General features: G+C 42.5%; 1 protein-coding gene and 1 long non-coding RNA gene across 2 annotated transcripts in view; both read right to left on the reverse strand.

The window, feature by feature from the left end:
* LOC310853603 overlaps positions 1 to 17,224 on the reverse strand; it is a 762,466-nt gene that overhangs the window by 491,640 nt on the left and 253,602 nt on the right. The gene's annotated exons all lie outside the window — the stretch shown is intronic.
* Positions 1 to 17,224, reverse strand: part of LOC310853551 (uncharacterized protein) — a gene marked incomplete at both ends in the record, with an annotated part of 61,528 nt that overhangs the window by 24,278 nt on the left and 20,026 nt on the right. The window contains 2 exons of the mRNA XM_083757931.1: positions 11,799 to 11,943; positions 12,853 to 12,959. Coding sequence (XP_083614057.1) covers positions 11,799 to 11,943; positions 12,853 to 12,959 — 252 coding nt within the window. The remainder of the gene's footprint in view (positions 1 to 11,798; positions 11,944 to 12,852; positions 12,960 to 17,224) is intronic.

The following is a 17,224-nucleotide window of genomic DNA, read 5'->3' on the forward strand; positions in this document are numbered from 1 at the left end:
CAATTAATCAAAAACCTACCTGGAGGGGGGGGGGGGTCTGAGCTCACGACCGGACCGTTCCCACACGACCGGACCGTTGACCGCACATCCTCCAGATGGAAGGCCTGGGGAGAGAGCTCTGTACACACTCACACACACACACACACACACACGCACACGAGCGTCGAGCGCGCTCACACACACACACACACACACACACACACACACACACACACACACACACACACACACACACACACACACACACACACACACACACACACACACACACACACACACACACACACACACACACACACACACACACACACACACACACACACACACCTCGATTTAGAGAAGTGGTTCTCAACAGTGATTCTCAACCTCAAAGATATTGTAATGTGGGAGCCACCAAATAACTACCAAACACTAAGATTGTATTGATATGAGATTAATATAAAAATATAATGAAAAAAAACCTTGAAGAGTTTTTATCATGATAGCGATGAATAGGAAGTTAATTATTTCAATGGGATGGGATGAACATATTGTCTATGCAGAATGAAGCTGATGATTACATTTATTTGAGTACCAAAGGCATCAAAAACAAAGAATGCATTCATTTTCCTGTCCCGTTTCACCTGAACCCTGAGCTTCTTTCTCTCTCCAGGACCACAAGTCCCTGACTGTAACAATATTACTTTGCTTAAAAGGGACACTTTTCAACCTATCTTCATATAATAGGTCCTCACTAATAATATGAAACAATGACGCAATTTTTTCTACTCTGTCTGTGTCTCATAGGAGGGCTGTGGGCAGTTGAGAAACCATCTTCCAGTGACATCATCGATGGGGCATACAAGCTAATAGAAAGTGCAGGCTTTCTAGTCCTGAAAAGTTGCAATGTGAAAATGGAAGCCATCGTTCTCACGATAATGAAAATCTAAAAAAAAATTATAAAAAAAATCTTGTTTAATGATGATGCCTAATGATGATGTCACTGGAAGACGGTTTCTAAACTGCCCACAGCCCTCCTATGAGACACAGACTGAGTAGATAAAAATCGTGCCATTTTATCATGATTATTAGTGAGGACCTATTATATGAAGATAGGTTGTAAAGTGGTGAAGTGGTCCTTTAACACCCTGAGTGGCCTTAACGGAGGTCTCCGTCATATCAAATAGTTACGCTCAGCGCTCAGGATGGAGATTAGTCACAGGACGGAACATTAATGATATCACAACCGAGCGCACCGCTCCACAGGCTGGGACGTCATCCAAAGTGGTCCCCCTCCATTTTAGCGGATGAGAGGAAAAATCTTCAAGCGTGAATAATCTGTCTCTAAATAGCTGCACAATGATTTAATGGTTACAAATACCCCCGGGTACTTTCCTGGGGGTCTTTATGTGTGTAATATGTGGTTTTAGATCTATTAGATTGTCACAGTCCATAATGTCACAGACACCAGAGTGAAAAGACTTGTCTGATAGTAAAAACGGGAGAGATGGGTCTGTGTCCGCGGTGATAGCTGATCATCACCGCGACTGACGTAATGGTGTAGTTTTCCAACCCTTTAAAAACTACACCGCGGTGATAAGTGATCACCAAAAGAGTATGTATGAACATTTTGATTAATTAATTCAATTAATGAATTAGTTTGATTAATACAGTAAGTAATATTAATTTGTATTATTGGTCTTGTATTGCTATTGGAGACACTGGGGAGGCACTGGGGGGACACTGGGGAGGCACTGGGGGGACACTGGGGAGGCACTGGAGGGACACTGGGGAGTGGGGAGGCACTGCATCTTTTTTGCAGCTAAGTATGGCGCGATTTATTTCAAGCATGGCGCGGCACCATGCCAATAACATTGCCCAGGAAACCCTGGGGGTAGGGTAGGTACCTTCACAAAAAGCATGCCGTAATTGGCAGTGTCTAGTGAGCTAATCTAGTGAGCTAATTTAAGACTTCCGGTGGACGATCTCTTCAAAATAAGAGTACCCTCTAGAGTATTGAAAAAAAGTTTAATTTGCACATTAAAACAATGTTAAAACAAATTAAGCATTTAAATGATGCTATATGATGCTATAAGACACACATTATGTTTCTGTGTAAGAATAAGTAATTAAATCATTATAATAATAAAGTTATCTAAATGGATAAATGCTATTCACTGGAGTGCATGGACTTTATAAAGTGGACACTGGACAAAAGACGGCTCCGCGAGGCAACTATCTGGACATACCCACGCGTTCGGGGAGATGTCCTGTACCACACCCCACTCTCCGCTAAGCGGGAGAGGTGTAAAATTCACAGCAGCAGACCTTCTACTGGGGTCAAGGCTGACAAAAAGTACCGTTTCCGGACCCAGAATGGACACTGGACAAAAGACGGCTCCGCGAGGCAACTATCTGGACATACCCACGCGTTCGGGGAGATGTCCTCTACCACACCCCACTCTCCGCTAAGCGGGAGAGGTGTAAAATTCACAGCAGCAGACCTTCTACTGTGGTCAACGCTGAAAAAAGTACCGTTTCCGGACCCAGAATGGACACTGGACAAAGAGGCCTCCGCGAGGCAACTATCTGGACATACCCACACGTTCGGGGAGATGTCCTCTACCACACCACACTCTCCGCTAAGCGGGAGAGGTGTAAAATTCACAGCAGCAGACCTTCTACTGGGGTCAAGGCTGACAAAAAGTACCGTTTCCGGACCCAGAATGGACACTGGACAAAAGACGGCTCCGCGAGGCAACTATCTGGCCATACCCACGCGTTCGGGGAGATGTCCTCTACCACACCCCACTCTCCGCTAAGCGGGAGAGGTGTAAAATTCACAGCAGCAGACCTTCTACTGTGGTCAACGCTGAAAAAAGTACCGTTTCCGGACCCAGAATGGACACTGGACAAAGAGGCCTCCGCGAGGCAACTATCTGGACATACCCACACGTTCAGGGAGATGTCCTCTACCACACCCCACTCTCCGCTAAGTGGGAGAGGTGTAAAATTCACAGCAGCAGACCTTCTACTGTGGTCAATGCTGAAAAAAGTACCGTTTCCGGGCCCAGAATGGACACTGGACAAAGAGGCCTCCGCGAGGCAACTATCTGGACATACCCACGTGTTCAGGGAGATGTCCTCTACCACACCCCACTCTCCGCTAAGCGGGAGAGGTGTAAAATTCACAGCAGCAGACCTTCTACTGTGGTCAATGCTGAAAAAAGTACCGTTTCCGGACCCAGAATGGACACTGGACAAAAGACGGCTCCGCGAGGCAACTATCTGGACATACCCACGCGTTCGGGGAGATGTCCTCTACCACACCACACTCTCCGCTAAGCGGGAGAGGTGTAAAATTCACAGCAGCAGACCTTCTACTGTGGTCAATGCTGAAAAATTGTGATATGAAGCGACAAATATGTTGGAATGACTCTCCTGATTTCATTACTCTTTCTCTGTCGCGTGTTACTGATCGTGGGTCGGTGAGCCGCAAGCATGTAGAACCATCTGGTGTAATCAAAATTCCTATTTGTGACGGCGGTAAAATTAAGTATAAGTTGGCCTCAATCATTTGTCATATAGGCGCTATGGCCAAAACTGGACACTTTTGGGCAGACTTGATTTATGACAATGTTGTAATTAAAGCAAATGACACAATGATAGAAATCTTACCAGCAGCAAATGCTGTGCGAGAGTCAAAAGTAAATGGGTGCTTATATTTCTATGTGAAATGTGGTGATGCTGGCATCACAATAGACAAGGATAATAATAGAACAATAACGGAGGACAATTTGGAAAAAGATGATGATGTGGTTTTATGCAATGAAAGTCTAAATGACAATATGTGTGAAGCCATACCATTACCAATTCTAACATTTCTACAACAGACATCTGCTTTCAAAAAATGTCACACACGGCTTGAAGAAGCAGCATCGCAGGACTCAACATTTAGACGGAAACTTGAGAAATTCAATCTAGCCAACACATCAGTGTCATTAGTGTCTCAGCAATTTTCTACCACAGAAGTATGCACCATATTAAACAGCTTTGTAGAATACACACTTCGGTCTCCTTTCCTTGGAGATGACCTGCTTTGCCTGAAAAGTCTTAGTCTGTATAGTTGTACTCAATGTGGTGACAAGGCCTTACCATCTACAAAGAACATGTGACATGTCACAATTCATAGTGCAGCCACTTGACGTGTCACAAAAAGGCATCTTAGACACAATTGCACAAATATTACCTGCTCAATCTGAACAATGTGAAACATGTCAGCAGGAAAAGAGCTTATCAACATATGAAGTAATTAACAGCCCACAGACCTTACTTCTCCTGTTAAGACCTGGCACAAAAATTAAAAACACGTTCAATTTATCCTGTCTGTACCACCAAAATGAGTATGCTTTGACCAGTATGTGTGTATTTTACGACAGGCCACCATATGTGTCATTGTACATCCGTAAAGATCATAAATGGCATATCTGGACAAATGAATCGAATGACACAGCAGGATATACCTTTGAGCTGATGCAAAGAGAATCCGCTCAACAGCACAAAAAGACATTAGGCACAAGTAGTTTCTATGTCGTGTCATACGAGAAAATAAACAGTCAAGAAATAATCAAGTTTCGTCAGGACAAACAAATGCATAAATGCACAGACAGATGCAATCACCGCACACAAGTGACACCCATTCCAAAACTAGAGGTAACTCCTTCACCTGACTTAGCTTGCGTAGAGAAAGCTAACGGGTGGCTGTGTGATAAGACAATCGATCAGTACCATCAGCTCTTGCTATCTGTTGTTGTTGTTGACAAAAGGGCATATATTTGTCCCAGCATTTTTGTAAGCCAAGAGTTAATGAGTCTTTATTGTGGTGACATCAGCATACTACCAGATGTACCAAGAACATCACAGAATTGGTGGAGCTATGAGTTGGTAATATTGCCAGTCAACCTCCAAAAGACTCATTGGGGAGCAATTGTCGTAGATTTCTCTAAAAAGACAGTGGAGGGTGATAGCATAATCTTAGATGTTGTTCTAATGGATTCAGTCCATAGCTATGAACAAGACCTGGTTAATGTATTTGGTCCACTGCAAAAATACTTAGCCTTACAGTACTTTGCAATTCATGGTAGAGGTATGGCTATCACATTTAGATATGAGTGTTATGACAGTTGCCCTCATTTCATAACACAAACTGATACCAGTAGCTGTGGTCTCTACACTTGTTTGTTTTCCAAAGCTGTTCTGTTTGACGTGAGTCTCAACACTTACCAAACAGAGACTGAAAAGCGAGATTGTGTATTGTATGAGCTGACAGGAAAAAATGTATTGCTCTGAGTACATAGTTTAAGTACTGCACTGCACTAAAAGGCTCTGTTTTATCTATGTTGTAGGAGAACTTCGCCGCCAATGGAGGATGCGAGGGACGCCAAATGACACGTCCCCACGTGATTTAATCCAATAGTGCTTACTGTGATCATCTAAAAACAAACGTTCGAAATGTTTGGACTGAGCTGGTTTTGCTTTAAAAGTACATCTAACTTTTGATCAATTTATGTGTGTGTGTGTGTGTGTGTGTGTGTGTGTGTGTGTGTGTGTGTGTACAATGTTTGCACTTGATTGCAGTGATGCTTTGCACTATAGGCTAGCTTTTTATACATTTGAGTGATGTGTGCACTTAGGTACATTGCATGTTGTACCATAATTATTATACATTTGAGTGATGTTTGCATTGAGGTACATTGCATGTTGTACCTAAGCTTTTGAGTAACGTTTGCACTTAATTGGTACATTGCACGTCTTACCTTTTTATACATTTGAGTAATGTATGCACTTATAGGTACGTTGCACTTACAGTACCATTTTGTACTTTTGAGTGATGTTTGCACTGATTGACTTTGTAGTTTTTGCATGTTTTGCATGTGTTTGAATAATGTTTGCTGTATTAACACAGATGCGCACACACATGCAGTAAATTGATCAAATCTGTAACTACTAACTATTAAAGTAGCTTCTCAGTCCACATTAAGACAAATTGTGATGTTTAAAAACAAATATTGTAGGGATTTGGAAACTTTTAAATTAGCGTTTTATTTCTGATTGTGATGATCATTATTGATATGATTTCTTCTTCTGTGTAACAGTGAATGAGAAATGATTAATGATTAATTAAAAGGTATTTTCTTTCTAACTTTCAAAGCCTTGTCTGTATTCTTTTATTCTTTTATAACTGTAATGCTATGGAGAGTAATGCTATAAAATAATGCTATAAAACGATCGATCGTTGTCACCTCATCTATATGGGCACCGCCCAGCCAGAAAAAGAGTAAAAATAAACTATTACTGTTAATGGCCCATCTACATAGTGAATGACATTACCATTGTCATTGATGCAGACATTAGTGTTCAAACACCAGTAATTACCAAAATAATTAGTATTACTTTGCAATGCATGTTATAGGCCAGTGATTTCATGTCAATGCCCCAAGGCACAGCACTTTTTTCAGCGTTGACCCCAGTAGAAGGTCTGCTGCTGTGAATTTTACACCTCTCCCGCTTAGCGGAGAGTGGGGTGTGGTAGAGGACATCTCCCTGAACGCGTGGGTATGTCCAGATAGTTGCCTCGCGGAGCCGTCTTTTGTCCAGTGTCCATTCTGGGTCCGGAAACGGTACTTTTTTCAGCATTGACCACAGTAGAAGGTCTGCTGCTGTGAATTTTACACCTCTCCCGCTTAGCGGAGAGTGGGGTGTGGTAGAGGACATCTCCCTGAACGCGTGGGTATGTCCAGATAGTTGCCTCGCGGAGCCGTCTTTTGTCCAGTGTCCATTCTGGGTCCGGAAACGGTACTTTTTTCAGCATTGACCTCAGTAGAAGGTCTGCTGCTGTGAATTTTACACCTCTCCCGCTTAGCAGAGAGTGGGGTGTGGTAGAGGACATCTCCCTGAACGCGTGGGTATGTCCAGATAGTTGCCTCGCGGAGCCGTCTTTTGTCCAGTGTCCATTCTGGGTCCGGAAACGGTACTTTTTTCAGCATTGACCTCAGTAGAAGGTCTGCTGCTGTGAATTTTACACCTCTCCCGCTTAGCGGAGAGTGGGGTGTGGTAGAGGACATCTCCCTGAACGCGTGGGTATGTCCAGATAGTTGCCTCGCGGAGGCCTCTTTGTCCAGTGTCCATTCTGGGTCCGGAAACGGTACTTTTTTCAGCATTGACCACAGTAGAAGGTCTGCTGCTGTGAATTTTACACCTCTCCCGCTTAGCGGAGAGTGGGGTGTGGTAGAGGACATCTCCCTGAACGCGTGGGTATGTCCAGATAGTTGCCTCGCGGAGGCCTCTTTGTCCAGTGTCCATTCTGGGTCCGGAAACGGTACTTTTTTCAGCATTGACCACAGTAGAAGGTCTGCTGCTGTGAATTTTACACCTCTCCCGCTTAGCGGAGAGTGGGGTGTGGTAGAGGACATCTCCCCGAACGCGTGGGTATGTCCAGATAGTTGCCTCGCGGAGCCGTCTTTTGTCCAGTGTCCATTCTGGGTCCGGAAACGGTACTTTTTTCAGCATTGACCACAGTAGAAGGTCTGCTGCTGTGAATTTTACACCTCTCCCGCTTAGCGGAGAGTGGGGTGTGGTAGAGGACATCTCCCTGAACGCGTGGGTATGTCCAGATAGTTGCCTCGCGGAGGCCTCTTTGTCCAGTGTCCATTCTGGGTCCGGAAACGGTACTTTTTTCAGCATTGACCACAGTAGAAGGTCTGCTGCTGTGAATTTTACACCTCTCCCGCTTAGCGGAGAGTGGGGTGTGGTAGAGGACATCTCCCTGAACGCGTGGGTATGTCCAGATAGTTGCCTCGCGGAGCCGTCTTTTGTCCAGTGTCCATTCTGGGTCCGGAAACGGTACTTTTTTCAGCATTGACCACAGTAGAAGGTCTGCTGCTGTGAATTTTACACCTCTCCCGCTTAGCGGAGAGTGGGGTGTGGTACAGGACATCTCCCCGAACGCGTGGGTATGTCCAGATAGTTGCCTCGCGGAGGCCTCTTTTGTCCAGTGTCCACTTTATAAAGTCAATGCAGTGAATAGCATTTATCCATTTAGATAACTTTTATTATTAGGCGAGTAAATCTATGAAAAAAAAGCACCTTACCCTAAAAAAATTGCAACAAAAGGTTTCTCAACAGTTTTTTGTAGTATTAGGTGTCCCTAATAACATACTAAAAGTTTACCAAAGTTTGACCACCCGAAAGGTGTTATTTTCAAGATGGCGTCCAAGATGGCCTAAAAACCATTAAAATAGCCTAACTCCTTCATTATTCATCCTAGACAAGTACTTTTTGTGTCTAACCCTATGTTTTTGGGGTCTAGGAGTCCATTGAACTTGTTCAAATTGCAGAGATACAATTAGATAATTGTGAAATCCAATATTTGTGTTTGTGACTCTGTTAAAACCCTCTGAAATAGTCACCAGTTTCAAGTTAACTAAACTAAATATTTAATAAATGTCTGAATATTTATATATTTTTTGGAATAAGGTTTCAAGATATCCTCAAAACACAACAAAACTAATAGTCACAATTTTCAGTAATTCAGAAGGTTGTGGCAGAGAATATTGTCAGTTTATAGATAATAGCCTACATGATTGCAATATTGAAACGTTTTGGATAGCTTGGTGGATAAACTTTGGCTCAAACTACTGTAAATAATTCATCATTATACACCCCACCCAAAACTAATTTCTTGCATTATAGAGCGTCGCAGTCCCGCCCCCTTTCATGACGACGCCAGGCCCAGGAAATAATTCCCAATGCATTTTTCCCATAGACATTTCAAAACGTATTTATTTAAAGACCTTTTAAGCGTCGTACAAAGCCAACTCTTGTCGTGACAAATCATGACAACACACACAATATTTTGGACCAAACAAATAATTACAAAGAAGAAAAACAACAAGTGTTGTAATCTGCTGTTATTTTCTACTTTCTAATTCTTTGTTTGGCCCAAAACATTGTGTTTATTGTCATGAATTGTCGCAACAAGAGTTGGCTTTGTCCGCGGCGTAAACGTCTTTAAATAAATACTTTTTGAAAAGTCTATGAGGGAAATGAACGGTGATTTCTTCTCCGTCTCTCTCGAGGGGGCGGGACTGCGACGCTCTACTTACTCTTAGTGCAGAGTAGTCAGAACCTAAGTCTCTACCGGGTGCAGAGGGGAGTATGATAGGTGGGGTTGGGTGAGAAGGTAAAGGGGGGTCCGGTCTAGAGTTTAGTGGGCCTAGGATTCCCCTCAGGTGGGTACAGGGGAGTATGGGGAGTGGGGGGTCACTGGATTTCTCCCTGGGGACTTGGAGCACAGAAGAGCAAAGTTAAGAAGACCCTCACGGTCTTCTCCTCTATGCATGTCCGAGGTGGCGCATACAGTACATGTCCCATTAAAGCTATGGGGCACTTGAGAGCTTGAGAGATTGGGGCTTGTCTGTCCCTGTGGTGGTAGTTCTAAGACCTCCATGTTGTGATATTGATTAATATGGGGGGTGGGTTCAATTAATTGATTATTAATCGGCAGAGCTGTCGACTATTGTCAACATATTCCCCAATTTCCACTGAGATTATGGGGTGAATGAATGTGGCCAGACCCATCTTCTCTTTCTGTCATAGTGACATAATATTGTCCTGCATCAGATCATGTCCAAATCAGGTTCTCCAATCTCCAGTAGCCTCTTCAGTTTTTTGAAGATTTTTTGAGTGGTGCAACCACTCCCTTACGGAGCTATGTGTGTGGCTGGCTGGGTCTGAGCACTATGTGTGTGGCTTGCTGGCTGGCTGGGTCTGAGAACTATGTGTGTGGCTGGCTGGCTGGCTGGGTCTGAGCACTATGTGTGTGGCTTGCTGGCTGGCTGGCTGGGTCTGAGGATAGATAGATAGATAGATAGATATTATAGCAGTGACTGACTGAGACATCGAGCGTGCGTCCGCAACTGGTTGTGGCCCCCATCAAGTGATCTTTTGACCAATGCGGCCCTCGCCCCAAGTTGAGTTCGACACCCCTGCTCTAGGCCCATGAGGGGCCATTTCTCTCCACTGTATCCCCACTGAGGAGTCCATCTTCCCCATAGACCAGACAAGTGGCCATTTGGTTCTACTGACTGAGTGTGTTTGCTGCAAAGACACTCAGCGTTGTGAGCTTTTATAGATTGCCTATTTTCACAATGTTTGTCCCGGCCCACAGTTTGGGAACCACTACCCTTATAGGGGACTTATTTTTATTATTATTATTGCCAGACACCTTTACAAAAAAAAGGGCAGACATTTCTCTGTAAATTTATTCCATGATTTGTGTAATATTCCCATGCAGTCTATCACTTGGCAGCCATGCTTTTACAAATGTCACATGACAGTACCACCCAGTAATAATGAATATATTCCTTATTGTTATGGTAACAAAATAAATCTCCTGAAAGCTTCAACAGAATGTGAATTGTGTATGGTGATGAATTCACCTATACAGCAGTACGGCATTATAGAAAAGGGAAATGTCCTATTACACTGTTATAACATTATAAACAATTGCTTTAATATATCATTGTACTTTTATATCATTTATATATGCTAATTGGATTCCTAGATAACCAAAACATAGGGTTAGACACCAAAATTATTTTTCTAGGATGAATAATGGAGGAGTAATGGTATTTTAAGAACTGGCGGCGGCCATCTTGAAAATAACACCTTTCGGGTGGTCAAACTTTGGTAAACTTTTAGTATGTTATTAAGGACACCTAATACTAAAAAAAAAAGTTGAGAAACCTTTTGTTGCAATTGTTTTAGGGTCAAACCATATTTTTACCCGCCTATATTATTTAATTACTTATTAGTTATTTAATTGCTTATTTTTACACAGAAACATAATGTGTGTCTTTACAATAACTGTAATGTAATAATAATACTAATTGTTATAATAGGTGTATTATTGCTAGGAACCTTTATTGCTTAGATATAGGAACCTTGCTTATACAGGTGCGTGACGCACGGTACGCACGGTACCTGTTGTTGGTTGCACTAGACTGAGCTGACAGGTTTGTTTATTACTACTCTGAGCACGGGACTTTATAATAAACTATTGCCCGGCTGGGCTAAACTACAATCCTTGTTGGGTGATTCTTAACGAAAAGAACACACTTTTACACTAATAATGTAATGTAATAGTTATTTAATTAACGAATTAAAAATCTTATTTTATTCTGAAGGCAACCGGATGTCTTAAATTAGCTAGCTCTCAGACAGGAAGTTCTAAATTAGCTCATAAGACGGAGCCGCAGTAATCCTGGTCTCTAAACTACATCCCCCTGGTCAGCCGGGGCGCATGATGGAGGGGAACTGGTCGGAATAACGTGTTCCTTCCAAGCGCTACGTCCGGCCGGGGAAACTCTCCTGTCAGGTGAAAAGAAGCAGCTTGGACTCCTCATGCATAGAAGGAAGCATGAGGTCAGTCCGCTTGACATCAATGCTATTTTGGCAAACGTCTTCTGGATGCATCTCTTTAGCATTAACATTTCGATGGCCGAGGGTCGTTAGAGTCTATTGTTCCATCGTTGTTTTCGCACATCTAATGGTTAGACGTGTGACAACAACGACGCAGCAATAGGAAGCCTGCAGCCTAGTAGCTATAATATTGCTTTCGGTTTCGGGGGAAGTGTTAGTGTTACTTTATGTCAAATCAGGCGGCACACCTGGACATACTGTATCAAACGGCACACTAAACACTGCTCTAAGGGACCAGCTCTGGCGGTGGGTGTAGGCAGGGTGGTGGGTTAGGGTACCTGTGTTTCGGGGGGGTCTGTCAGTAGGTTTGGGCAGGGTGGTCTCGGCCAGGGCGGATCTAGCAGCAGTCTGCTGGGCCTCCCTGATGCTGGTGCCGTCCGCCTCCCAATGCTGCTCCCCCAGAGTGAGACGCACTGAGAAGATCTGGTACCACAAGGAGGAGACATTAATGATCTGGTACCACCGAGTGGCGCGCTACGAGCTTGTAGGTCTGCTATTTTTGAAAAATCGTGAAGATTTAGATTTAGAAGACATTTTATAATCAAAAGTCAAATCAAATCAAAGGTCAAAATGGGTTAACAATGCTGCTCCGCCAGATTGAGACGCACTGAGAAGATCTGTTACCACAAGGAGGAGAAAAATATATATATTTTCTCACATGCACTGGAGTGACAGATACTGTAGGATAACCTTAGATTAATGCCCCAATTCCCTGCCGGTGGGGGCAGAGGCTGTCCACCTCATTAACAGCTCTCAGCGGGTAAATGGGGCTGGTCAAGGTCTCAAGTTCCAACTTTTACCTCCTGGACCCCCCCTGGGGTTTAAGAGGTTAAAGCAATGGCCTAACAAGGTGTCAGGTTACCTTATATTGTATAATGGGCCGGGACGCACTCAGAGTGACAAGAGTGAGTGAGTTTATTTAAGTTCTTCTCCATGTCTTTACAATAAGAAAAGGACAAACGTTTCAGCAGTACAGCCATATTGATCTTCATATCCGTCACGTGCTAAAAAGCAACTACATTTTATGGTCCAATGTTTGATGATTTGAATGAGAAATTATTGTTGATTAAAATGTCATGGTTATTCCATCGTGGTTTAGGTTGGAAGTGTGTTACCTTGGAGTAGGGCTTGAAGATCTGCATTTTTTCAACAGCTAAACCTTTAAATAATGGTTGAAGTGGAAGGTGACACAGATGTGTTCCAGGTCTTAAAGGGGTGGTTACCTTGGAGTAGGGCTTGAAGATCTGCATTTTTTTCAACAGCTAAACCTTTAAATAATGGTGAAAGTGGAAGGTGACACAGATGTGTTCCAGGTCTTAAAGGGGTGGTTACCTTGGAGTGGGCGGGGCCTTCCTCACTGAGCAGCTTGTACTGGTGCTGGATCTTGTTGAAACGGGCCAACTTATACACCAAACCCATGGGGTTTGCCATGTTAGACACTGGAAGAAACAAATATAACAAAATCAGCAAAAAAGAATAAAGAAATTAAATAAATCTATCTATCTATCGATCTATAATGGTGAAATGTTTCCTAAAATTTGTAAGAAATGTAGACATAGGCTAACATTTAGATGTGGCGGCCATCTTGAAATAGCACCGCCATATTGGATTCTTGGATGGCTCGGTTAAAAAAGTTAAAGAGGTGACCCAGAGGCATGTTCATGCCAAATTTCACGCTTGCATCACCAAGCGAACAACCGTTCCAATGATCTGCTATATTGCACAAATTTTGTGTGCGTGTGTACATCTGTAATCCACGTAACCCGAGAACCGTTCGCCCCACCGACTTCAAATTCGACACACACGTTCCACACACCCACAGGGAGTGCAGTGCCCGGTCTCGAGTCGGCCGCACCCATGGTTGTCGGCCATCTTAAAAAATGACCGCCATATTGGATTTTTCGCCGGCTCGGTTAAAAAAGTTAAAGCACTATCATGGCTCATCATTATCTGTTCTCAAATCCTAGCAATTTGCAGCAGCCAATCGGGTGATTTGACTCCGCCTTTAAATATCTCTGCCTCTGACACTTCTCCATTCTCCTTTCAGTCTGCAACAAGCAACCCACCTCCATCCCCAACTCCACCTTTCTATCTAGTGTTGAGATGGAAGGAGGGTCATCTGCTCAGCTGCCACCACCAGCGTCTAGACTCCAATGCTCCAATGGGTTCTCCCTATTAAAAGCTAATCTTATTCAATAAATGCAATTGGAGTCTAATCCCCAAAATAATGCTCTGCCATAATTTTGCCTTTGCCATCTTGCTAAACTGCTGCCAAAATCTTTCCAATAAACATTTGCTTATTCCATATTGGTGTGTTCTCTCCTTTATTGAAATAGTGTGCGTGTGTGTGTATACTGGATCTCTTCTGCAATATGGTTACATAGAAGTTATATTACCCTTATGCAGAACGAATCGAATCAATGTAATTTATTATTTTTTTTACTCCCTTTTTTGTTATTTTGTTTTATAAAACGAACTTAGAACTATATACAGTCACTGCGAGCCAGGTTAGCTGGTACTATTGGTAGAGAGAGACAGGTGGTACTATTTTCTTTGTGTTCAGTAACACTGCGCCGCATAGAACACTATAGTGTTCTATGCGACAGTGCATGCATCACATCTGGACATGGGTTGTGAATGAAGATTGCTCCCTCCTTCACAGAATAAAACAGAAATCCAACAAGCATAATGCATTAAGCCAAATAGATGATTATGGCTTAATGCATTACGCTTGTTCAACTTATTTTACAGATGTACAGAGACTTAAATGCACCAAGGGCTGTATTTTGCGTGTCTTAAGTACCAGGTCTTATTCCCTAACTTGAGTAAACTAAAGACCTGGAGGTGTGATCAATGCCATTTGGCTATTCTGAGTGGCCAAAGAGCATTGACCACGCCTCCAGGTCTTTAGTTTACTCAAGTTAGGGAATAAGACCTGGTACTTAAGACACGCAAAATACAGCCCCAAGTCTCTGTACGTGTGTAATCCATGTAACTCTGGAACCGACTTCAAATTTGACACAAGCGTTCCACACCCCCACAGGGAATGCAGTGTCCGGTGTCTGGACAGGGACACTGTCTGGACATGTGTGAATAAAGGGACACAGAGAGACACATGAAGAAATGCAATCATTCCAAGTCGTCCAGTGCCCAACGTATGTGTCTCTAGTACAGACACATACAGAAATACCCATATACGGGCATAACAGGGACTACTAGGGGATACTGTACATAATAACTGGGTGGGGCATGCATGCAGGTATGTGGAGAAATATATTCAGTGTTGTGAGGCATTGGAACAGGAAGTGTGCCAACAACTGATCACAGCTGATGAGAATCAGATGATTGGGACTCAGCTCAGCTGTGGCACTGGGGTTAAAAACAAGGAAATGCTGCCTCAGTACAGAGAAGGCTTGGAACAGACAGCACACAAATGGTGTGGCTGAAGTTTGTTGGTTATGTGGATGTTGAATATATGCAGAATGCTGTTTAATGTACTTTAGTGATGTATGGAAAAATGTATTATGTGCCTGAGATTTGAACTGTTTATGATTGATATATTGTATTTTGTTTCTGTCCCAGTTCTACGTTGATCTTAGCCCTCCAAGCAGAACCCAAATGCTACTGAAGTTTCTGACATTTGGACGACTCAGATAGCATTGGGTCCTGTTGCACGTCGTCCATGCCACCTGTTTAAAACATTTACTCCATGTTTACCGGCTCCCCGCGCTCTTTGACGATATTCTTCAGTGTGAGGCTTTCTGAATATGTAAAGTATAAGTACCCATACATGCCGCTGCGAATATCTCCTGTGGCGCGGAAGCCGTTAAGTATTTTTAATATATGTTTGCCCGATTTGGAAGCTTGGATTTTTCTTTTCCTTCCTTGTTTATTGACACCTCATTGTACCGCCTATCTGGCTAGCTAGTGGCGCTATAGCTATGACACAGCAGATCAGAGGCAGGGACGTAGCCTCACAAGCCAACCGCACACCGGGAGGCGGTACAATAAACGGTAAACAAACAAGAAGAAATAAAGCGACCAAATCGGTCAAACAAAGATTAAAAATACTTAACGGCTTCCGCGCCACAGGAGATATTCGCAGCGGGATGTATAGCTACTTAAAGTTACCGAATTCAGAATAACTCAAGGAAAATAATCCCGTCACAGATCCTATTTTAGAGAGAATCTTCACTTCCGCGTTTCGGAATTTCCATACAAAATATAGTTCTGATAAGGGACCCAACGTAAAACTCATCAAAATGTCAGAAAAGTTTTATGTAGGGTCCCGAGAGGGGCTACGTTGATCTATGAATCATCAGTTCAGACTTCATCCTTAAAAGGCCAGCTGGGTCCGCTATAGTCCATGCAATTGATTATGTACGTTTCCATTAAAAGTCCTTGAGGCTATATGACCATGGCTTAGCCAGCCATACGTAGTACAAAACAACGATGACGTCTGTAAACACAGACACTCTAAGTAAACAAACGTAATATATGGATATCATTTATGTAAACATGATTTAAAACAATGTTCATCAACTGAATTAGCCTACATCACAACACAGCATTACACAACAGACAACACTAGACTGCACACAACTGCAACTCTTCATGTTGTCAAACGAGAACAGAATAAACTGATCCACTACTTTGTGACTTTTGTCGACCAATAACGTAGGAGAACAGCCAGATAAAGAATACATAATATAAAGGTTTACTCACTCAAGTCAGTGTGTGCTCGCTCGCTGAACTGCAGCAGAAAAGACACAGGTGCAAACGATCGAGTTAAACACAATTGTTGTGTGCGTGTTATTTTATAGATGTAGATGATTCACTCCACCAGTAGATGGAGCCATTGATTTACTGCTCCCAGAAGGAAATGAACACATCATTTAACATTTAATGAAGATTTTAAATTTACAAAAATATTAATCAATGTGTGTTTATGCAGGGCTACTCAACTTAAGATTGCTCAGGGGCCAATCAGCAAAATTCCAAAAGTCCAAGGGCTGCAAGCTAAAATGTCAATATTATTTTGAAACATGTACAAATGTATTTTGTAACAGACTACACGACTAGTCTAAAATTAAGGAAAGGAAGTAAAAAGCCACATCTATAGGCCAATTAATTACTGGTTTAGTAGTACACACGCAGTTTGTACTACTAATTAAATTAATTAGCAGTAGTCCTCCAGTGTCATCATCATTAGGCAGATTTTTTTTAAACAATATGTTTTTTACAACAATGTTTAGATTTTCATTATCGTAAAAACGGTGGCTTCCATTTTCGCATTGCAACTTTTCAGGCCTAGAAAGCCTGCAGTTTCTAGCTTGTATTCCCCATCAATGATGTCACTGGAGGACAGTTTAAGTAAAAACTACCTAAAAAGTTGTATTTTATATTATGTTTACAAGCTAAAAACCACTATTTCTAACTATTTTAAGTAAACCTATAAAAATGTAAGTAATACAGTTTTTTTAAATTATGTTAAATGTTATAGGCATGTTATATCGTTGCTGTCAGGCAGAAATATCTCATCAGTGGTTTTCAACCATTTTCATATCAAGGCCCACTGTTCAATTGACATTATGAGCCATGGACCACCATTAAATTAGATCTAGCTTCTCAGACCCCAAACTAAAGAATGTTTTGTCGTTGGATAACATTTCGTCCACAATTCCATGCTGAAAAGTAAGTTTTG

This window comes from Protomyctophum parallelum, assembly GCF_964188405.1.
Source record: "Protomyctophum parallelum genome assembly, chromosome: 22".
NCBI lineage: Eukaryota > Metazoa > Chordata > Actinopteri > Myctophiformes > Myctophidae > Protomyctophum > Protomyctophum parallelum.